A 24,315-nucleotide genomic window follows, 5' to 3' on the forward strand; every position below is an offset into this window, starting at 1 on the left:
ACTTAATTGATGCCCAATTCATGTGTTTTAATACATTTTAGATTACCATATATTATATGGATCTTACTCTTCTTTATGAAAATGTTCTCAAATTTTTAAATCATGTTTTTACATTTGATGCATGAACCTCAAAGTTATTTTCATTCCATGTGGTGCTGATCTACTGTCAAGGTTTGGATACTGTTGACAATCTCCAAACAAAAGAAGAGATTTCTGTTTTAGTAATTGAACCCAGTTGCTTTTAGAAAGTAGGTTCTCACGATTTAAAAATGTCCAGTTTCACAAAGAGAATTTTTTTCAGCCTACACACATCTATATAGATTGTCCATCGTCTAAATCACAAAGCAAGATTCTGATTTTTAATTTGTTCTGGCATGAAATTAAGTGCAACATCTGTTTTGCACATGTTTTACCTTTTTATCCCTTTTGCTCATTACTGCAGTTTTCCTACCCAAAGATTTCCAACTGAAAATGTTTTTGAAACCTTGATCTGTATTCTTAAAGGTAAGAAAATTTTTTAAATTAGTTTTCTGTGCCTAAAAATTAATAAACATGTTATATTGCCAAAGTGAGTAAATCCTCACTTTAGTAAGGTGATCCTCACTTGGTGATCCTCACCAAATTATAAAAAAGAAGCACTTACATATCACTGTGTCTAAAACCGGCTTCTCTTTAGCAAGGTGGTGAGGAAGATATAAAGTATTACTCAGGTGTTACCACGCCCTTCTGACATAGCTGTAGTTTTGCCTCGGATGAGGCAATGTGGACGCCATACCCTCCTGCATAGGTTCTGCTTTGGGGGTTGGCCAGAGCTCTGTCTCCCTGAACTCCATCCAGCCGAAGTCTGTGACTCCCAAAAAAGTAAGAAAGAGGGAAAATGGGCTGAGAGACTGTTACTGATATGCTGCATTAGAAGATGAAAACTTCATAGTAAAATATCATAGATGGGGACAAAACAGTATATTCTAAACAATTTTACTGAATCATTTTTTTTTCACATACAGTCAGGCAGCCATGGGGATATGTTCTGAGAAATGCATTGTTAGGTGACTTCATCATTGTGCAAATATCACAGAGTATTCTTAGACAAACCTAGATGATATGGCCTATATACACCTAGACTATGCAGTATAGCCTATTGCTCCTTTGGCTGCAAACTTGTCCAGCATGTTACTGTATTGAATAATGAAGGCAATTCTAACACAATGGTAAGTATTTATGTATCTAAATATAGCTAAATATTGAAGAGGTACAGTGAAAATATGATATAAAAGATTTAAAAATGTTATGCCTGCATAGGACACTTACCCCTGAATGCAGCCTGCAGGACTAGAAGTTGTTTTGGGTGAGTGAGTGAGTGAATGATGAGTGAATGTAAAAGCCTAGGATAGTACTGTACACTACTGTAGACCTAATAAACACTGTGCAGTTAGGCTACACTACATTATTTTTAAAACTTTTCTTTCTTCAATAATAAATTAACCTCGGCTTACCCTAATTTTTAAATAAACTGTAATTTTTAAAACCTTTTGACTCTTTTGTAATAACATAGCTTAAAACAAAACACATTGTATAGGTATACAAAAATATTTTATTTATATCTTTTCTATAAGCGTCTTTCTTTTTTTATTTTTATTTTTTATTATTATACTTTAGGTTTTTGGTTACATGTGCACAATGTGCAGGTTTGTTACATATGTATCCATGTGCCATGTTGTTTTGCTGCACCCATTAACTCGTCATTTAGCATTAGGTATATCTCCTAATGCTGTCCCTCCCCTTCCCCCCGCCCCACAACAGTCCCCAGTGTGTGATGTTCCCCTTCCTGTGTCTATGAGTTCTCATTGTTCAATTCCCACCTATGAGTGAGAACATGCGGTGTTTGGTTTTTTGTCCTTGCGATAGTTTACTGAGAATGATGGTTTCCATTTTCATCCATGTCCCTACAAAGGATATGAACTCATCATTTTTTATGGCTGCATAGTATTCCATGGTGTATATGTGCCACATTTTCTTAATCCAGTCTATCGTTGTTGGACATTTGGGTTGGTTCCAATTCTTTGCTATAGTGAATAGTGCCGCAATAAACATACGTGTGCATGTGTCTTTATAGTAGCATGATTTATAGTCCTTTGGGTATATACCCAGTAATGGGATGGCTGGGTCAGATGGTATTTCTAGTTCTAGATCCCTGAGGAATCGCCACACTGACTTCCACAATGGTTGAACTAGTTTACAGTCCCACCAACGGTGTAAAAGTGTTCCTATTTCTCCCACATCCTCTCCAGCACCTGTTGTTTCCTGACTTTTTAATGATCGCCATTCTAACTGGTGTGAGATGGTATCTCATTGTGGTTTTGATTTGCATTTCTCTGATGCCCAGTGATGATGAGCATTTTTTCATGTGTTTTTTGGCTGCATAAATGTCTTCTTTTGAGAAGTGTCTGTTCATGTCCTTCGCCCACTTTTTGATGGGGTTATTTTTTTCTTGTAAATTTGTTTGAGTTCAATGTAGATTCTGGATATTAGCCCTTTGTCAGATGAGTAGGTTGCAAAAATTTTCTCCCACTCTATAGGTTGCCTGTTCACTCTGATGGTAGTTTCTTTTGCTGTGCAGAAGCTCTTTAGTTTAATGAGATCCCATTTGTCAATTTTGGCTTTTGTTGCCATTGCTTTTGGTGTTTTAGACATGAAGTCCTTGCCCACGCCTATGTCCTGAATGGTATTGCCTAGGTTTTCTTGTAGGATTTTAATGGTTTTAGGTCTAACATTTAAGTCTTTAATCCATCTTGAATTAATTTTTGTATAAGGTGTAAGGAAGGGATCCAGTTTCAGCTTTCTACATATGGCTAGCCAGTTTTCCCAGCACCATTTATTAAATAGGGAATCCTTTCCCTATTGCTTGTTTTTGTCAGGTTTGTCAAAGATCAGATAGTTGTAGATATGCGGCATCATTTCTGAGGACTCTGTTCTGTTCCATTGATCTATGTCTCTGTTGTGGTACCAGTACCATGCTGTTTTGGTTACTGTAGCCTTGTAGTATAGTTTGAAGTCAGGTAGCATGATGCCTCCAGCTTTGTTCTTTTGGCTTAGGATTGACTTGGTGATGCGGGCTCTTTTTTGGTTCCACATGAACTTTAAAGTAGTTTTTTCCAATTCTGTTAAGAAAGTCATTGGTAGCTTGATGGGGATGGCATTGAATCTATAAATTACCTTGGGCAGTATGGCCATTTTCACGATATTGATTCTTCCAACCCATGAGCATGGAATGTTCTTCCATTTGTTTGTATCCTCTTTCATTTCATTGAGCAGTGGTTTGTAGTTCTCCTTGAAGAGGTCCTTCACATCCCTTGTAAGTTGGATTCCTAGGTATTTTATTCTCTTTGATCAACAAAATTGATAGACCGCTAGCAAGACTAATAAAGAAGAAAAGAGAGAAGAATCAAATAGATGCAATAAAAAATGAAAAAGGGGATATCACCACTGATCCCACAGAAATACAATCTACCATCAGAGAATACTACAAACACCTCTATGCAAATAAACTAGAAAATCTAGAAGAAATGGATAAATTCCTCGACAAATACACCCTCCCAAGACTAAACCAGGAAGAAGTTGAATCTCTGAATAGACCAATAACAGGTTCTGAAACTGTGGCAATAATCAATAGCTTACCAACCAAAAAGAGTCCAGGACCTGATGGATTCACAGCCAAATTCTACCAGAGGTACAAAGAGGAACTGGTACCATTCCTTCTGAAACCATTCCAATCAATAGAAAAAGAGGGAATCCTCCCTAACACATTTTATGAAGCCAACATCGTCCTGATACCAAAGCCTGGCAGAGACATAACCAAAAAAGAGAATTTCAGACCAATATCCTTGAACATTGATGCAAAAATCCTCAATAAAATACTGGCAAACCGAATCCAGCAGCACATCAAAAAGCTTATCCACCATGATCAAGTGGGCTTCATCCCTGGGATGCAAGGCTGGTTCAACATACGAAAATCAATAAATGTAATCCAGCATATAAACAGAACCAAAGACAAAAACCACATGATTATCTCAATAGATGCAGAAAAGGCCTTTGACAAAATTCAACAACCTTCATGCTAAAAACTCTCCATAAATTAGGTATTGATGGGACGTATCTCAAAATAATAAGAGCTATCTATGACAAACCCACAGCCAATATCATACTGAATGGGCAAAAACTGGAAGCATTCCCTTTGAAAACTGGCACAAGACAGGGATGCCCTCTCTCACCACTCCTATTCAACATTGTGTTGGAAGTTCTGGCCAGGGCAATCAGGCAGGAGAAAGAAATAAAGGGTATTCAATTAGGAAAAGAGGAAGTCAAATTGTCCCTGTTTGCAGATGACATGATTGTATATTTAGAAAACCCCATCGTCTTAGCCCAAAATCTCCTTAAGCTGATTAGCAACTTCAGCAAAGTCTCAGGATACAAAATCAATGTACAAAAATCACAAGCATTCTTGTACACCAATCACAGACAAACAGAGAGCCAAATCATGAGTGAACTCCCATTCACAATTGCTTCAAAGAGAATAAAATACCTAGGAATCCAGATTCTTTCAATTTTTAAAATTTCATCTTTATAATTTTAAACTTTTCACTTAAAATGAAGACAAAAGCAAACACATTAGCCTAGGCCTACGTGGGGTCAGGATCATCAATATCACTATCTTCCACCTCCACCTCTTGTCCTCCTGGAAGGTCTTCAGGAGAAATAACATGCATGGAGCTGTCATCTCCTATGATAACAATGTCTTCTTCTTCTGGAATGCCTCCTGAAGGATCTGCCTGAGGCTGTTTTACAGTCGACGATTTTTAAATAAATAAAAGCAGTACATGCTAATAATGATAAAAAGCATAATAAATACATAAGCCCACAACCTAACCTTTTATTATCAAGTATTATATACTATGCAGAATTAAATGTGCTAGACTTTTATATTACTGGTATTGCAATAAGTTTGTTTATGGTAGTATCACCACAAACACTTGAGTAATGTGTTGTACTATGAGGCTGCCATGTCCCTAGTGATAGAAATGTTTCAGCTCCATTATAATCTTAAGGGACCGCCATTGTATATGCAGTTTGTTGTTGACCGAAACATTGATATGCAGCACATGACTGTATTTTGTCTTTCTTCTGCCCTCAGATTTTCAGCTGCTAAGCAGATTTCTTTTCTTTTTTGTTTTTTTGAGACAGAGTTTTGCTCTTGTTGCCCAGCCTAGAGTGCAATGGTGCAATCTTGGCTCACTGTAACCTCCGTCTCCTGAGTTCAAGTGATTCTCCTGCCTCGGCCTCCCAAGTAGTTGGGATTACAGGCATACAACACCATGTCCAGATAAGTTTTGTATTTTTAGTAGAGACAGGCTTTCACTGTGTTGGCCAGGTTGGTCTTGAATTACTGACCTCAGGTGATCCACCTGCCTCGGCCTCCCAAAGTGCTGGGATTACAGGTGTGAGCCACCATGCGCAGCCTAAGCGGATTTCTAAATTCCTTGCTTAGAGATACTTGAAACTCTTTCCTTCTCTCCCTAAAGAGATTCTGCCGGGTGATGGGGAGGGGAGGAGAGAGTTAGATGGCTCTGGGAAGACTAAGAGGTGGGGGAGAGATTCCTTGGGATAGAGAAAAAAACTGTGTGGGTCCCTTGCTACTGTGTGTGTGTGGAGGGTTTGTCTCCAGGGTCAGAAGTCACATACATACGATATCATTGTGTGAAAACAATAACCATCATTCACCAGTGTCCAGAAGGAAACCAAAATAAATATGCCTGAAAATTAAAGGAACTTGTATTGAAATAGTTTGCTCTTCTTCTAGTCTATAAAACTTTTATGAGCATTGCTTTCCTTTTAAATAAAAAACATTCACAAAATGAAGATGATAACCTTTTTTAGCTCTGTTTTCCAAAAGAAGGCCAGTTGGAGCCACATAATTTAGGTGCCTCAAGCTATCTTTCTCCTAATTACTGCATGAATTCATCTCATCATCATTATAAGGTAACTTTAAATATACCCACACAGGCTGAAGCATTCCTGGAGTGCATTTCTCTATGGAAAATAATGCTAGACACTACAATAAAAGAAGGCAAATGTGTTAAAATGCAAGGTGAAAATTAATAAGAAAGAATTCTGACTATCTTTTAAACATATTCAATATTGTACAACTGTGCACATTTATCAAATTTCTGGTTTCCCCCATATAATTAGAAAGCTTTACTTTGAAAGATATCACTTTAAATAAATTTTCTGTTGTTCAATTCCTTGAGAAATCTCAGAAGCTGAAAATACTAATTTATGATAGGCGAGGAAATCACTCACCAAGAAAAACAACCTAATATCCACCCTAAAACAATGCTGTGGTTTGGTTCAACTATCCCTTACTAAGCCACTTTCAAAATTAACATTGAGAAACGGTAAATTTTTCTGACAATATTCATTTTGCAAAACATTAAATAACTACAGAAAACACAAAGCTTCCTAAATCTTCCTAATTATGTCTTCACTTATATGCATTTTTAATGAAGAACTCAAAGTAATTGCTAACTCTGGAGTAGTGGAGTATACAAATCCATTTATTTTTGTTTAAAAAACATGCAGCTGTCTCTTTGAGAGCCTTTAGGAGGTGAAGTTATATGACTCCCCACCATGGGACGTTCTTAGCACTTATAGCTTACACACAGAATTTTCCACCACTTGTTCTTTACACTTAGTAGTGAATGGCTAAATCTGGAAATACTGTGTCTTGTTACTAAAAAAATAGCACTACACTCGGTAGTCTAAAGACTTGTTTTATATTCAGCAAATTTCTGAAACCCAGAGTGTAAAATTGGGTGTAAAAAGTTCCATGACGGCCAACTATTGCATCTTTTAAGTAGCTTTAAAAAATAAACTTTTAGAGCAATTGCAGATGTTTTTTTTGGCAGCTTAGACCTGCATTACTTTTCATCAATATCAGGAGGGTTTTGAATGAATGCAGGGTTATGTCCTAGGCACTTAACAAAATATATGTGAGCACAACTATAAGTAATGAAACATTTTCTCTACCACACATGGACATGTTGGCATTCTATCCAATTATCTTACATGATGATATGGTTTAGCTCTGTGTCTCCACCCAAATCTCACCTTGAATTGTAATAATCCCCTCTTGTCATGGAAGGAAGCCAGTGGGAAGTAATTGAATCATGGGTGGGTGGGTTTTTCCTGTACTGTTCTCATGATAGTGAATAAGTCTCATGAAATTTGATGGTTTTATAAAGGGGACTTCTCCTGCATAAGCCCTCTTGGCTGCCCCCATGTAAGACATTTCTTTGCTCTCCCTTCCTCTTCTGCCATGATTGTGAGGCCTTCCCAGCCATGTGGAACTGTGAGTCCATTAAACTTCTTTCCTTTATAAACCACCCAGTCTCAGGTATGTCTTTATTAGCAGCATGAGAACAGACTAATACACATGGCAAGTATATGGTGTTTTCAGCAGATAATTTGAGGTAGTGGGCAGCGACATGGGACAAGGAATTGGCAGCATCTGGGGGTGGGAAAGACTGTATCAGCACTGGCTGTTCCTGTGGTCACTTATCTTCCTTTGAGCCCCATTCCTCCCCTCTGTAGAATGGAGATTGTATTAATTATAATAAATCTGATGTGACGATTGACTGCTAATATCATATATGGAAAATATGGAGTCCAGGGTCTCGTGCAGAGTCTTTGATGACATTGAGATTATTGTGGCTATTACTAAGATGATGATGACTGCAGCACATGCTGCCTGTATTCCTCTCAACTCTCTCAGATCTCTTTTGATCTGCCTGGATATGGTGCTTCCATTTTCAAAAGCCATACCTGTGATACTTCCTCAGAGGGCTACTCTCTGGCTGCCAGAGCCTATGATTGCTATGGACAGAGAACAGCAAGTAGCTGAAAACGTATATCCTTACCATTAATGGGACTTGTGTGGGTGTAAATATCCCATTTACCCAGCACCCGCCAGGGCGATCTCTGAGGTATGGCCTGCATGCCTCCAGAGCTTCTTCATCTCACTGGAACTTGGCTTAATCCACCCTGGCTTGGCCTCCTCTCCTTCCCAGTCCCACTGTCTGTTCCTCTTCTTTTTTTCCCCTGGGAATATTTCTTAATAAACTACTTTTCCACAAATTCTCATCTGAGTCTGCTTCCGCAGAGCCCTAATCTAAGGTAGCAATGAAGAAAGATGTCAAGAAGAAGAGAAGAAAGATGGATGTAATGGTTAATTTCACGTATAAATTTGACCAAGCTACAGGTACCCAGTTATTTAAGTATTATTTAAGTGTGTCTATGAGAATGTTTCTGGGTGAGATTACTATTTGAATTAATAGACAGAATAAAGCATATTTTCTTCCAATGTAGGTCTCGTCCAATATCTTGAAGGCATTAATAGACCAAAAGACTGAGAAAGAGAGAATCCATTCTCCCTGCCTGATGGTCTTTGAATTGGGACACAGGTCTTCTCTGCCTTCGGACTTGGACTGGAACATACTCTATTGGCCCTCCTGGTTATCAGGTCTTCAGATTCCAAAATTGCATGATCCAATTTAATAAATTTCTCTCTCTCTCTCTCTCTCTCTCTCTCTCTCTGTGTGTGTGTGTGTGTGTGTGTGTGTGCACGCGTGCATGTAGTGGAGGATTCAGAAGTAAAGTTATTTCTAATACTCTTCACTTAGAGTAACAATAGTGTGTGTGTGTGCTGAATTAGAATTAGAGTAAGAATAGAGTGTATGAATTAGAGTAAGAATAGAGTGTGTGTGTGTGCTGAATTAGAGTAAGAACAGACTGTGTGTGTGGTGAATTACAGTAAGAATTAGAGTAAGAACAGAGTGTGTGTGGTGAATTACAGTAAGAATTAGAGTAAGAACAGACTGTGTGTGGTGAATTACAGTAAGAATTAGAGTAAGAATAGAGTGTGTGTGTGGTTGGAAGGACAGTGAGATACGATAGAGAGATTATTTCTATGGTGGCAGATGGAGCCAGAACCAGCCCTCCTACATATCCCCAAAGAATATGTAGGGGCACAATATTATGGATCAGAAGATTCACATTCTTTCCCTGGTGGATTTCCAATGTGTATAATTACTATGCACCTTGCAACATTTTTCTGTATTAGTCTACTAGTCTGTATTAGTCTGCTCCTTTGAGCTGCTTAAGGTCAGGGGCTATGTGGTCAGGAGCCACCTGTGAATGCCCAGTGCTCACTGAATGGTTGATGGATAAATTAGTGGTTGAGTAAACTAATAGTAAGAACTTCACAGAGTCATCTCATCAATGCCATATTTTGAGCATTCTGTTTTATAACACATTTCTTTAACTAAAGAGTGACCACATAATATGATGAAAAGAACGGGAGACAGGAATCAGGAGCCCTGAACCATGATTATTGTGTGTTGCTGCCAACTGATCTGACTTGGAAAATGTTGTCAGTTTTTTGAGCTTTAGTTTCCTCACTAAAATATTAAAATATTTGAATTTCTAATATTACATTAGCTTTAATATTATACATTTGCTACTAGAAAAAAATAAGGTTAAGAAGAGTAGAAACACAATTTTTCTATTTGCATTTTGTATGAAATCTAGAGTGATAACCAGTGATCAATCTTGGCACCTTGATGTATAAAATTTTTCAGCCCTCTTTAAGATTACAAAATTATAAATTCAAAACTACAAAGGTAAATATTAATTTCAATGAGAAAAACGCTACAAGCTACATAATTGAAAAGTTAAAAATGCAACAAGCTACATAATTGAAAAGTTAGAAAATAGCATAGATATCAAAAATTCAAGAAAATGTATTTCAGTAATTAACCACCTGACACAACTTTATTTTCCCCAGTTTTTTTGGCTGCATACTCTTTGATTGCTTCTCCATATGATAATGATTTTACAATGTTATAGAGAATGTCGATTTAGTCTTTGCTTTTGTATGACTAAAAGGTTATTTTTTAGTTGATAACATAGAAAATTTTTAATTGATTTTGACATCTGAGCTTCTAAATTTCATTACAATATGCTAAGTGAGTTTTTGGCATTTTGAAGCTTCTGCCAGTCTTCTGTCTTTTACTTTGTTTTTTTGGATTCCATCAACATACTTCATTTCAGTCATATTTGAATGTTGAGCTGATGAACAATCATGAAAAACATACAAAATTAAACTGAAATTAAGTTATACACTATAGCAAACCAAATGCATTCTTGAAATGCCACCCTGTAGTATGAGGCAGTGTGACTGTATAATCAAATTCCTTTTTTACCACGTATATCAACTTACTGATATATGTGCTCATTTCCTCTCCTACAAAGTAAATGGATTTTACAGGGTGGTGTTTTTAACTTTTCATTATGAAAACTTTCAAATATGGAACAATAGCACAGTATGCATCCATGTGCCCACTGCCTGGATTCAACAATTGTTAACATTTTGCCATATTTACTTCATTAACATATTATGTCTACATTTCACAGTGCCACTGAAAATGTTGCATACTTTCTCTGAAGCTGCCAAACTTCCTTAGGTAAAAATGAGTGAGATTCTCTAGAACGTGTTTAGATGTATAAAACATGCAGCATCTCATTCAGAGGCATTCAGTGTAGCACAACAACAGGTTTTCTGATTATTATGATAAACTATATTTTGTGCAATTCCTCAAATAGTATGTATAGTGCATATTTAACTGTATGCGTTATGTTAACCAGTATATTCCTGACAGGAAAGAACTTGCATTTTCATTAGCCATGTGTGACAACCAAACCCTCACCTTTCTAATTTACATATCTACTGACTGGATATCTTTTCCCAGATTCACTGCAGTTCCATTCATGTCCATCTATGTGTTTCTTCCATACCTCACATTTCCGGCACCAGGCACTGCAGGATGGTGTTTTAAGACTTCTAGCCATGGAGAGTAAGAGTATTCTTAGAAGTCATTTGTACCTCTGAAGAGCTAGCCATAATCTCACTATGCACAGCAGTGATGGCAAAAAAAAATTATTTATCCAATCTTTCTTTATATGGAATCCCAAAAATGTTCACAGCCCTCCCTATGTTGCCTGATATGGGGATGGGTGTATATAGGAGGTTGGGGTGTAAGGGAGGAGAAGCCAGACTGAAAAGAGATAATGGTCTTAGCCAGTTATGGCTAAGATCATTTTCCTTGTCAATAAGTGAGAAGTCTTGAAGTTAAAGTTGCATACGCTTCATGGTACATCTGTCTCTGCTCCTATTTATCTCCTCACATATGTCTGGTAAAAATGATGTCTAAGACACCCTGAGATAGGAAGACTCTAGAATCCTCCTGTGAATGTCCCTATGGTTATGTGGGAAAATGTCGTCAATTTCTGAATATACAAGCTGAAGTATTTACGATGAAATGCCCTGACAGTTAAAATTCACTTTAAAATGGCTTGGCACATTTTAGATAGATATGCATGCATTAGTGAAGCAAATATGGCAAAATGCTAGCAATTGTGGAACCCAGATGGTGTGTATATTGATGTCCATTGCACCCTTTTTCTACTTCTCTGTGTGTTTGAAAATTTTCATAATAAATCTAAAATAAGGTACCACTTAACAACCATTTTCTCAACAGAAGATGAAACTGAGGCCCAGAGGAGCCAAGATACTTGCCTAAAGTCACAGCTCACACTGCTTCTCCTTTTCTCTGGCTGCTTCTCCTGGTGAGATGATCCAGAATTCCTACCCTAAGGGATTTTCCTGCCATAAAGGCCAGGTTTGCATTTGGCTTCTCATTCTGTAGCATCTTCCATTCAACACAACATAAATGTACAGAGTTTGTGGTAATAAAATGCTAAGAAGTATGATTTTTGCCTCCTTCTATTCACGAGTAAGGCCTGGGTAGTAGAGGTAACTAGATGTATTAGTCCATTTTAACACTGCTATAAAGAACTACCTGAGACTGGGTAATTTTTGAAGAAAAGAGGTTTAATTGACTCACAGTTTTGCAGGCTGTACAGGAAGCATGGGTAGGAGGCCTCAGGAACTTTACAATCATGGCAGAAGGTGAAGGAGAAGCAAGCACATCTTACCGTGGCGGAGCAGGAGAGCGAGAGACATGAAGGGAGAAGTGCCACACACTTCCAAACAACCAGATCTCCTGAGAACTCACTCATTATCACAAGAACAGCAAAGGGGAAGTCTTCCCCCATGATTCAATCCCCTCTCATCACATCCCTCCCCTGACACAAGGGGATTACAATTCGCAGTGATATTTGGATGGGGACACAGAGCCAAATCTTATCACTAGACTGGAGCTCTGTTTCCATTGACAAGCCTGGAAGTTGACAGAGGGCACTTTACTGAACCTGCTGAGCTGACCTCCAAGAGTAAATTTGCTGGTGACATGTTAATTCTGGTGTTTTGTTTGTAAATGTGCTTAGCAGTTTTCTTTTTCTTTTTATTTTTTGAGACAGAGTCTTGCTCTATCACCCAGGCTGGATTGCAGTGGCGTGATCTTGGCTCCCTGCAAGCTCTGCCTTGAGGGTTCATGCCATTCTCCTGCCTCAGCCTCCCGAGTAGCTGGGACTACAGGTGCCTGCCACCACGCCTGGCTAATTTTTTGTATTTTTAGTAGACATGGGGTTTCACCATGTTGGCCAGGATGGTCTCGATCTCCTGACCTCATGAGCCACCTGCCTTGGCCTCCCAAAGTGCTGGGATTACAGGCGTGAGCCACCACGCCCGGCCAGCAGTTTTCTTTAATAAGCTCAATGGGATATTATTCTACCCCCCAAAAAACAAATCACTTGGATAAATCCAAAGGATACATCCTTCTATGAGGAATTTTTGCAACCATATGAAAATGGACAAGGGAAAAAGGAATAGAAAGATAAGCTTACTCAACCTCAGCTACACTCTCTATAGAACTCAGTGGTTTTGTTGTAAAGAAATTTCTTGGCAGTTGGTCAGTTCACAAATATGTATTGAGTGTTTTAGGGGTCCACATCTATGCTAGTGGATGTTGTCACAGGGTGACAGGAACCGAAGAAAAGATGCCAAGAGCAAAATGGTACAGGTGAAGAATACAAGAACTCATCTGTGAGAAAATAGCCCCCAGAGCTGGGGACATAGTAGGAGGCTTGTGGTGAAGCAATAACCTTCAGAGACCCAAAGAATGACAGATAGCACTCAGGAGTCTGTCAGATCTGAGAAATGATTACTTTTGCTATTCTCAAGTTTTTAAATAAAATCTCTGCCCCCAGGACTGCTCCTAGAAAGGCTGGCTCTATGCCTGCTTGCTCACCAGGTTAAATAACCAACACAAAACACTCCTTTATATTCCTGAAGCATTTACCGTGAGACTCAGTGAATCAAAGGTCTCAGGCATTCCCATGCCTAGCAGGTTAAATGAATCCTGCCTGAGAGCTTTTCCTTGCAGCTAGCTTCTGGTAATGCAGCAGTGAACAAAAGACAGCCACTGCCCTTATGGAACTTACAGTTCAGTAATCAGGGAGACATCAAACAATATATATACTTTAAAAGCAATTGTAAATTATTTCAAGTGCATAGAGCTTTGTAAAAGAGAAAAATGAAACCTGAAACATACAGACAGGGAGATCTTTCTATTTATCTATTCATCTATCTAGCCAACACACACACACACACACACACACACACACACACACACACACACACACACACACTGTACTATAAACACTCTGTGAGCCTTGCTGTTAGGAATAACATCATTGGTGAAAATTAAAAATAACTTTTAAATAATAGTACTTTAGAGTAAAACTAGATTTTAAAATAGAGAAATCATGAATCACAGACATCTGGGGTTCACGAGGACCCAAGAGTCTAAAAAAATGAGGAACTTGAAGGTCATCGGTTTTACAGGATAGATCTTTCTATTCAATTAACTTACTGCACCCACAGCAGAATGGTTGTGTCAATATCAATAATAATATTAAACATATACTATGTTCTAGGCGTTATTCTAAATGCTTTGTACATAGGAGGAGGAAAATTAAGCACAGAAAATTTAAGTGACTTCCCAATACACAGAGTCAAGATTTGAACATAGGAGTCTAGCTCCAGAGCCATTACTTTTACTATTTGTTTCTATTATTATAGTCATTTAACTTTTCTCTGTCTTTTGTCACTACCAACTAACCAGCTCATCCTCTGCTCTGGGTATTCTACACACTCTCATTTATTAGGAGGTTATACTTCACAGCTTCTGCCACTGACTTTTCTCCATCAATATCTTTATGCTCCGGTTCCCATTGACAACTGATTTTCTCTCTCTCTCTAGAATTCCAGTCAGAGTTTCAGAAAAAGAAAAATCTAATTGTTTCTATCAGAAAAAGTCACTATAGTAAATTACTTCCTTTTTCTATCTTTGGCTGTCCTCAGGTCAGATGACTCTCTATTTTAACTGTCTATTGCTGTGTCACAAGTTGCTCCAAAACCATAGTGGCATAAAACAGTCACTTATGCTTATTAATTCTTGAGGGTTAGGAACTGCAAGGACCACTTGCCTCTGCTTCACTATGTCTGACCTCCTCTGGTTTGAAGTATGGGGGACTGTAATCGTCTGAAGGCTCATTCACTCACATGTCTGGTGACTGACACTGAGAAGACTCCATCAGTTGGGGACAGGCACAGCTGGGCCTCTCTACTTCCGTGCACTGTAGTCTCTCCAAATGATGTCTCTAGGATGTTAACTTCAGGGCATATGGATTTCTACATGATACCTCAGGGTTCTTAAAGTATGCATCCCAAGAGAAAAAAGATGAGGGAGAATGTTGACTTTTTTATGACCAAGCTTTTGAAGTCACAAAACATAAATTCCCTCTTTGTCATAGCCTCACCCAGACTCAGAGGAAAGAACTCTATTTTTTTCTCCTATGGTTCAATCTATTTTATAATTATTCATATTATTTACATATTCATCTATTTTATAATTTTTTCTATGGGCTTCACGGGCCTCAAGGTTATAAATGTGCATCTTCCCTAGAAGTCCACTAGCCCAAATGTTAGAAGTATGATTATCCCACCATGAAATTAGCAATTGTCTGCTCTAGTTACTATATTATTCCCCAAACTTAGCCTGAGGTCCTTGTATAGTATGGAGCTTCAGGATTGTGAAGCAAAGGGGCTATTTATTTTCAATGTGATGTAAGTTTATTTTGAGAGAGAAGTAACTGAATTATTCCACACAGAGAGTATTTGGGGTACTCCTCTCCATCCAATGCCTCAATTATGTGGTATCTATTCCCAATCACCTGGAGAAGAGTCAGAAAAAAAAAATTTACTTCAATTTAGGATTGGGCAAAAAAGATGCTGCAGATTCTATTCTGTCCTGAGACAAAAGAGACTCTATTTTTTTCGTATTCAAAATAATTAATTTGCATGTGTTTTACAAGTATGATTGTAATATTTCTTCTATTGTTACAGTTCAATTATAAATTCTCCTATATAAAATTACGGTTATGTTCCCTAATCTACATTATGGCAAGTATTTTGTATGATAATATTTTTATAGAATAGATAGCAAGAGACTGTGGCCTTCTGAACAATAGGAACATATTTGATTCTGAGGAGTTTTAAAATAACAAATCAACCTTTCCCTCTTAGAGCTATTACTTGTAGTAAGATTTACAAAAAGCCTTGGGTGGTTTGTTTCATTGCTGTGGTTTTCAGCAAGACATTTTCTTAAAAAGGTCATTTATGATGTGGGTTTATTTTTAAGAAGATAGATACCTCTTTGCTTTTTAATTATAAGAAGATGCAATTTTTTTCTCAATATTAAATTTAGAAGCTAAAATCATTGACTCAAAATAGATCAAATGTGAACAGAAGCTTGTCTTTCAGGTCATTCCTCTCACATGTCATTAGTATCTTAAGCATGAAATGATGGAAATTTGCAGCAAGGCCATTTTCTTCTCTCTCTAGCATCTCAAGCATACTTTTCAATGACCCAAAAGCTAGTTCTATCTATCATGGCTTCACTGGTAAATTCTACCAAAAATTCAAGAAAGAGATAATATCTATTCTTTGCAAATTATTTCAGAAAATTGAAATTCATTCTGTGAAGCTAACATTACCCTGATATCAAAACTGGAAAAGATATTACTAGAAAAGTATAGATCAGCATTCCTCATAGACACAGAAATCTGTAAAAATAATACCAAATTTAATTCAACAATATAAAAAAGAATAATATATCATGACCAAGTAAAGGTTATTCCCCAAATGCAAGACTGGTTCAATACTCAAAAGTTAATCAATAAAATTTACTATATTGACATATCAAAGAGAAAAACCATATGATCACCTCAATAGATAGCGAAATAGTCTAAAAACATATACCATCTATTTATAATAAAAACCTTCCACAAATTAGAAATAGAAGATATCTCCATCAACCTGATAAAGAATATCTAAAAAGAAACATATACATAACATTGTATTTAATACCAAATGACTGTTTCCCCCTAAAATCAAGAACAAAGCAAAGATATCTACTTTCACAATTTCTATTCAAAATCCCAATACACGTCTTAGACAGCACAATAAAGTAATAATAAAAGGCACCCAGAATTGAAAGAAATAAATAAAACAGTCTCCTTTTTTAGATGACATGATTGTCCACATAAAAAATCTCAAAGAATCTATTAAAAAGCTATTATAATGACTAGGTAGGTTTAGCCAAGCTGTAGAATACAGGTTAAATAGTCCCAAATCAATCACAAGTTTATATACTAGCAATGAGCAATTGGATATTAAGATTAAAAGTATAATTTACAATAGCTCCAAAATATGAAATACTTTGATATAAATCTTACAAAATATGTGTAAGATCTGTATGTTGAAAAGTACAAAGTATTGATGGAAGAAATCAAAGACCTAAATAAATGGAGAGATATATCATCTTAATAAATTGAAAAGCTCAATTTTATTAAGATGTGAATTCTCTCAAAGCTCATCTATAGATATATATAAATATGTGCAAATTAAACAGCATAGTACTAAGTAATCAGTGAGTCAAAGAGGAAATCAGAAAATTAGAAAATACTTTGAGGTAAATGTAAATAAGGACACAATATCCAAAAACTTATGGGATGCAAGTAAAGAAGTACTTTGAGGAAAACTTTACAGTGTTGACAGATTTTGTAATGTGAACATGATCTAACACCATTGCAAAGAGATGTGTGACTTTTTGAGCTGTCAGACCACAAGAGAGACGTTTAATGGCAGAAGGACTTGGAAAGAATAGAGCAAAGCAGTGGTCTATTCCAACACAGTGGAACATAGATCTACTATTGAATAAGCAACAGGTCACTTTTGGCTAACTTTCCTTGAAGTCTGTGGGTTTAATGAGCCACTGTTTTGTTCCTCTTCACTCCTTAATAGTTTAAACATACTTGTTACAGGGAAATAAAAAAAAGGGGGTAACTGAATACATGTAATGCATTTGTATTATAGTACATATAATTGTAGTACAATGGAGGATTTTGAGAGGATATAACCTCTGTGATGGAAATATCCAGAGGTAAAAATAATATCGAAGATATGGAGATGTACTCCCAGGTCTGGTATTTTCAAGATAAGAATATGGTCAAGTTCAACTAAGGCAAAGACAAAAAAAACTTTACAGGTTTTAAAACTTTATACTTTTAGATAAAAATAATATAACTTCAATGACAGAAATAAATGTTTACATGTTGCTAAACCTTATTTTATATTTATATCATTATTTACTATTTTCATCTGAACAAATCATACGATAGAATTTCAAAGATGGAAGAGATCTTAGCTAAATAAACTTTGTCCTTTGTATATGAGGAATCCAAGATTCAGAAAAATAAAACTATTAGCAAAGATTACATAAATAGTTAATGCCAGAATTAAAACTATAATTCAGGTCAACAGATTCTTTAAGAATTTTAAGTTATAGTTTTAAAAATGAATACTGGGTGCCCTTAAAAGTAGAGGAGGAAATGGACAGGATGAGACTGTATAATTACAGTCTATTTATCATTAAAATGTTTTAATTATCAAATGTATAAGTTATTTATGGCCAGGTTTACAGAATAAGAAAAGATAAAATTCAATTTGGTAATATATCAAATAAAGGTTAAGAAAATTGTTTAAATAAACAAGATTTAATTTGTGTTATCCAAATTAATGACCATGTTCCTGAATAACATCTTCCTTTTTCAGTTTTACTATAGTGGTTTAAAATACACAGCCTTCATTTTAGAACATGTATCCAACTTTGAATTTTACATAATCATTAGTGTAGACACCTTCAAGTCAAGTACACTAATGCCCTTCTAGAAAGACTCCTTGAAGAACTGATAATAAAACAAAGTAACTGAGTCTATTTCTAATGATTTATGTAATTAAAGTTTAACATAATTGGACATGAATTGTTACTGGAGTTTTATTTCTGTATTCTGGAGTACACATGGTGGGAAACTTTTAGTCATAAAGCATCTCTCTCTCAAGGATGTAAATGCCTTCGACATTGCTGGATGATTCTGTCACTGAGGGAATGGGCACCATCTGTCCCTGTTTAGTTGTGTTGAGAATGTTGACCTGACAGCACATAGCAAAACTGGAGAAGCCTGAAAGGGTATCTCCATTCCTTTCTAACCTAGTAATAAGTTATCTGAAGTATTGCAAAACCATATGAGTTTGTCTGTGAAATGAAGACAGTAGAATTATTGTCAGTCTGGAAATGATTAATTACAGGAGTTTAGAAAGAGAAAAGACTTACACAGAAGCTATCTGGGTTCAGAACCAATAACCTTTTCCAGCTGTCATACAGGAGTAAAGTGGAGAGATAGAGATTCTTTATTTGCTTAGGATCTAATTGAGACTACTGAGTTAAAGACCCGGGTGATATATTAGTATGAAAAGGGGCCACATTGATGAGGGTGTGGTATAGTTAGATTAGAACAATAGTATACTTAATTCCCAGTAAACTTGGAAGGATAGGTTTGTAATCATAATTCACCTTTCACTTCAGTCTTTTATAGTTACAACCAGAAGAGAAGTGGACACAGATGTCAATTAGCAAAGGCTTTATTTCCTCTGACCCATATGTCTAATTTTATAAGTAGTCTATTATCGCTACTTACATTACATATGTGTAGCTAATTAACTCATTATATTTTCCCAGCAACATTCTCTTCCTCCTCCTTCTGTGCCTATACTTTCTATTCATGGAACTAGCATTACCTCAGTTCAAAAGTTTGGAATCATTTAAACAGCATCCCTCCCTCCCCCATCAGTTGCTTGTCAACTGATTCTACATATAGAATACATCTCCAAGTTGTTCCCTTCTGTTTGTTTTCAATGCTGCAGCCACAATTCAAGACTTTCTTTTTTACTATGTATTTACTCTTTAAATATTAGCTACCTGGATTCCCTATCCTCAATCTCCCTCTACAGTCTGAGTTGCGATTCATTTTCCTAGAGAACAATTCATATTATTATGATCTAAAATATTTGATTACCCCTGAACTATTTAATAAAGCCCACCTGTAAGCAGGCAATCATGATTTCTCATTCAATGGGTTCATGATATTTCCTGCCTCCTCCTTCATGCTCCAAGCCCTGAGTTTCCCTGCCTCTGTACCTTATTTATAAGATTTCCTCTGCCTGCAATGCCCACTCACTTTCTAATTGTCTTTTAAGATCCAGGTCAAAGCTTATGTCCTCCACAGAACTTTCTGGGGTTACACAACTATGAACAACTTTTTACCACCTTAATGTTCACAGGATGGGGCTTAAAGGTATCTACCCGATAATATTATGAGGACTAGGCAGTGAAATTGTAGAATCGTTGGCCAAAAGATGTATGTTTGCAGTTCAGACCACCATGTTAAAACAGAATGATGGGTGGCCAATATAACTCCCTACCCAAAGATACTTTCTCAAGACTCTGGAAAATAGATTGTTGAGTCGTGTCCAGCATCCAGAAGTTTGATTAAATCTCTAATAAAAAGCAATACTATTGAACATCTAAGCACAAAAAATATTAAAAAGGGGGATCATGTTTTTAAAAGGAAATAAATGACTGTATAATCCAATGGCCTTTTTTTGAAAGGATAGATAAGCAGAAATGATGTGGGACCCAATGGACATGATTGTTAGTCTTCTATGGCAAAGGAATGTCCACTCCCTCTCACTCCACCTCCTGCATTCTATTAATACACCAGTCACACAATGTTTTTCATGATTCTCTAAGCTATGTCTTTCATATTTCCATACTGTACATTCTCTTCTTGGTTCTTTGCACAAAATTAAATATTACTTATTTTTTGAAATCTTCTCTCAAAACAAAGAAATAAATGTACTTTCTTCTTTAATTTCCTGGCATATTGGTCCAGATACCTGTTATGATACTCCTCACAATGGTGCCTAATTATTTTTTTTACAACATGCTTCTACTTATGGGTGAATCCCTGGACTGTAGAACTGAGTTATTATTCAATCTTTGTATAACTAGAATATTGTAAAGTGCCTAACATATAGTAGATGCTCAATAAATATTGGATAAATGAAATAATGAATGAAAATATGGTAGGTACTACTAAGTTTTAAAACAAAATGAGGCTCAGACTTTAAATTGCTTTCTCATATTCAGCCAACTTATCAATAGGAGAGCAAAGATTCATACCCAAGTCTGATCAATGCTCTTTCTCCAAATAGACTTACCCACATGAACTTATTAACCAAATCCTTGAATATTCAAATTAGATGACACTCTTGGAGCTTTCACTAGATTGATTTTTTAAAAGCAAGAGATAGCTTTATAGAGAGGTACAAGTATAACAGACTTTAAATTTAAATTTAATTTAAACAACTACATTCATTTATATAGCACATCCACAACAGATTACAGTATGCAGGTAAAGCAAAGAAATACATAAACACAATACTTAACTTTGATAAAGCCATGCTTACCCATAAATCTTCCCTTCATGTGACTGTCAGACAGGAAATTGGACTCAATGGATCTGGGTCTGAACCAATATTTGATTCAACTACATTTCAGCATGACAAAATGAATGTGGAGTTCCCTGGGTGTTTGTAGTACTAGGGGGATATGAAATGATTAATGCAGCCTGCTAACTATACCAATTTATTATTTTAGTCAGGCAAAAGAGCTATATGACTTGGTTTCAAAACAAATTGATTATTTCAGGTTACTTGAGACTGTTTTAAGTATTTGTAAACAGAGTAATAGTAGTGAAAACTCACGCGCATATTGTAAACTGATTACCCATGTATCCCATTTCACGACTGATTCCAGCTGTGTCTATAGGCATGGCTGTTGAGAAATTTCAAAAAACATTTCCAGCTATCAGTGCTATCCTTCTAAATGGTAGGACTATTGGCAGAGATAAGAAAAATTGGTGATTTGTACCAGAACTGAGATAAAACATTCTAAGTTTGACAAAGATAAACTAAGGAACCATTTGGCCCCATTCATAAAGGCATGACCTCCTTTACTATGGGATTTTGTAATTTACCATACCATATGGCATTGGCTGTTTTGGAAATGAGAGTTCAGAGTACATGGAACATTGGTGTGATGCATTGTAGCTATGTGTGTTCTTGCTTTATGCTCTTCTGAAGCATTCTTTTTCTGTACTAATTTTAAAGAAACATTATGCAATTTGCTGTCAAATTTATGCAGAACTGTTGAAGTGTGGTGTCATTTCAGTCAAAATTAGATTGCATAAATTCAGAAACTCTAATCTGAGATCATTCAATTTCCCAGATTACTAGATTTACATATTAATAACTCCTAGGGTATATTTCTTTTCACCAGCTCTAATTGCAACCAGAATTTATGGCTTGGGCTCTTTTAAAATCCAAATGCAATGGCCAAGTGCTTAAAGTCTGGACCGTTGCCACACTGTCACAGAGACCCTCAGCAGAAACAAGTCTAGAAAGCTGGGGGTTTTATTTCATTCTGTTTTCTCCCACAGGATGGTTCTTACCACATTATTTAATACATACTCACATACTGTATACTCCCAGCAATAGTCCAATGCCAAATGATGTATAAAAGAGTGTATTTATGGCCTGTTGATTCAAAATGTGTTTGCTTTTCTAGTCACATTCATCTTTATCATGACACACACTTAAACATAAGAAAATCAGAATGTTTCTCCTTGTGTCCAACTTGCCAATTTCTATAATGTCTGTGAATTTAAAACTTTTTAAAAGTAAAATTTGGTGTGTGGGTGTATGTGTGTTCTGAGCGATGAATTTTGGGTGTTCTACCTCCTCTCAAACAACAGGGTCTCCTGCAGAAGGAAGGAGTTAGTGCAGAAGATTTTGATTCACTGAAAGCATGCTTATTTCCTTGGTATCTGGGAAAGCAAGCATTGTTTGGTGGTATATTCCTCAATTCAATAAAGAGAGTTTTTATTCCCATGTACATACGTAACAGTCAATTAAAGAGCCATTCCAAAGGCTGTAGTAGGTTGGGTTTTAATTCCAAACTCTCTTGCCTTTATTTAACAGTAAAACAAATGGAAGTATGTTTCCCATTGAATATCATTTTTCAAAGATGATCTCTGCAATGCATAGTTTACTTAGATAATGTTTAATGTAAAATCAGAGAAAATGAAAGCTGCGACAAGAATGTCCAGATGTACTATCAGTTCCTACATCTTTATCATAGCCAGGAAGGCTCAGACAGGTTCACAATCATAATACAAGGTAGTAAGTGATTGCAGTAGGATAGGTACAAAGAAGCACTGTAAGTTCAGAGATCAGAGGGAGATCACATTTATTTAAGAAGATAAGAAAAGGCCTTGTGCAATATAAACATGTAAGATGGACTAACATTTTAATAGGTTGAGGAAAGGGGTGATTTTCTAGGTAGATGGGAAATAAGAACAACACATGACCAGGGGACATAGGCATGGGACAATTATGGGGACCATCATACAGCCTAGATGTACTGGGACCTTAGCATACAAAGAGAATACCAAAGGGAGACACATTAGGACATTACTTGGTAACAATATTCACAATAGTGAATATCGAAGGAGCTTGAAAGCTCTAAGGATTTTTTTTTTTACTGTTTCTGTTAATCTTGAGGAAGTTTTCAGCGGGGAGCTGATTCCCATTTATTTTGCTGCTAAACAAAGACAGAAGATTTAGAACTAAACCACAGTTTAAAGCTATAGCCTTCGGAAGGGCTTATTAAAGTTAGATGCCTACATGAAAAGATAGATTTGGGGAGTGTATCAGGGTAAATTAGGATTTATCATAGTAAAACAGTATATAATCTGGGTTCCAAATTCATAATAACAATCATAGTAATAATATAATAACTATATGTTGAGAACCACTATGTGACAAGTGCTTTACATATATTATTTCATTTCATTCTTAAAACTGCCCTATGAGGTGGATACACAATATTATTTTATAGATGAAGTAACCAACACTCCAAATCCAAGTAAAATAAATAGCTAAGAAGCCAGGTGAAATGGACCAGACTCCATATCCTTGGCCACTACTCTCTTGCCTCCCATTTGGTCATCAGATAATTCTTCATCCCCCACAGTTGAGAGCCAGTCAAGCATATTTGTCCAAATAGAGCCTCAGAAGGGTCTCACCAAACCAAATTCTTCCTAATTGTAGACAAGTCTGTGCTAATTGTCCTCTCTGTCTCCGCATCCGGGACTACTTGAGAGGGTTGACTGCACACCGTGATGGGTATAGCACGGGCTCTGAGGACAAGCTGCAAGGTGCAAATGCTGACCCAACCACATACCACGTGTGTTCTTTATTTCTATGTAAGCACAGTTACTTGCAGAGAGACCTGTAGTAGGTCAAAGACAACACATCTAAAACCATGAGTCTTTTTCATACTTCTAGCCAGGAGATCATAAATCATTTGCAGAATACAAACTAAAGTCCAGTCCTAATTGCAGAACAGCAGAAACACAATTATCTTTAAACACCGACTCTTGCATCATGGAAAACTTTCATCTGTTCTATTTTAAATGACAGAACTGTTCTTTTTTGTGGATGCTCAGCAGTTATGATAACTAGAGAAGAAGTATATGGTGATGTTAATAAGCTAATGGAATGGAGGGGGAAGGGTGGACTGAAGGCTAGTCCAGCAGCTGAAAACTCATGTGCCCCTATTTTAGATGGCTGTTACATTCTCTGCTTTCAGTAGCATTTGAAAGTCACAATTTTGTTCTGATTGCAGTTACAGAGGAGAAATAAATATCAACTTTTTAATT

General features: G+C 36.5%; 1 protein-coding gene across 1 annotated transcript in view; it reads right to left on the minus strand.

Annotated features, from left to right (window-relative positions):
- The window catches only part of LOC116810587 (uncharacterized), a 320,737-nt gene that overhangs the window by 127,316 nt on the left and 169,106 nt on the right, over positions 1-24,315 (minus strand). The window contains exon 8 of the mRNA XM_058440558.1: positions 14,636-14,784. Within this exon, the coding sequence (XP_058296541.1) occupies position 14,784 (1 nt within the window). The 3' untranslated portion in view covers positions 14,636-14,783. The remainder of the gene's footprint in view (positions 1-14,635; positions 14,785-24,315) is intronic.

This window comes from Hylobates moloch, unplaced genomic scaffold, assembly GCF_009828535.3.
Source record: "Hylobates moloch isolate HMO894 unplaced genomic scaffold, HMol_V3 SCAFFOLD_1, whole genome shotgun sequence".
NCBI classification, from domain to species: Eukaryota; Metazoa; Chordata; class Mammalia; order Primates; family Hylobatidae; genus Hylobates; species Hylobates moloch.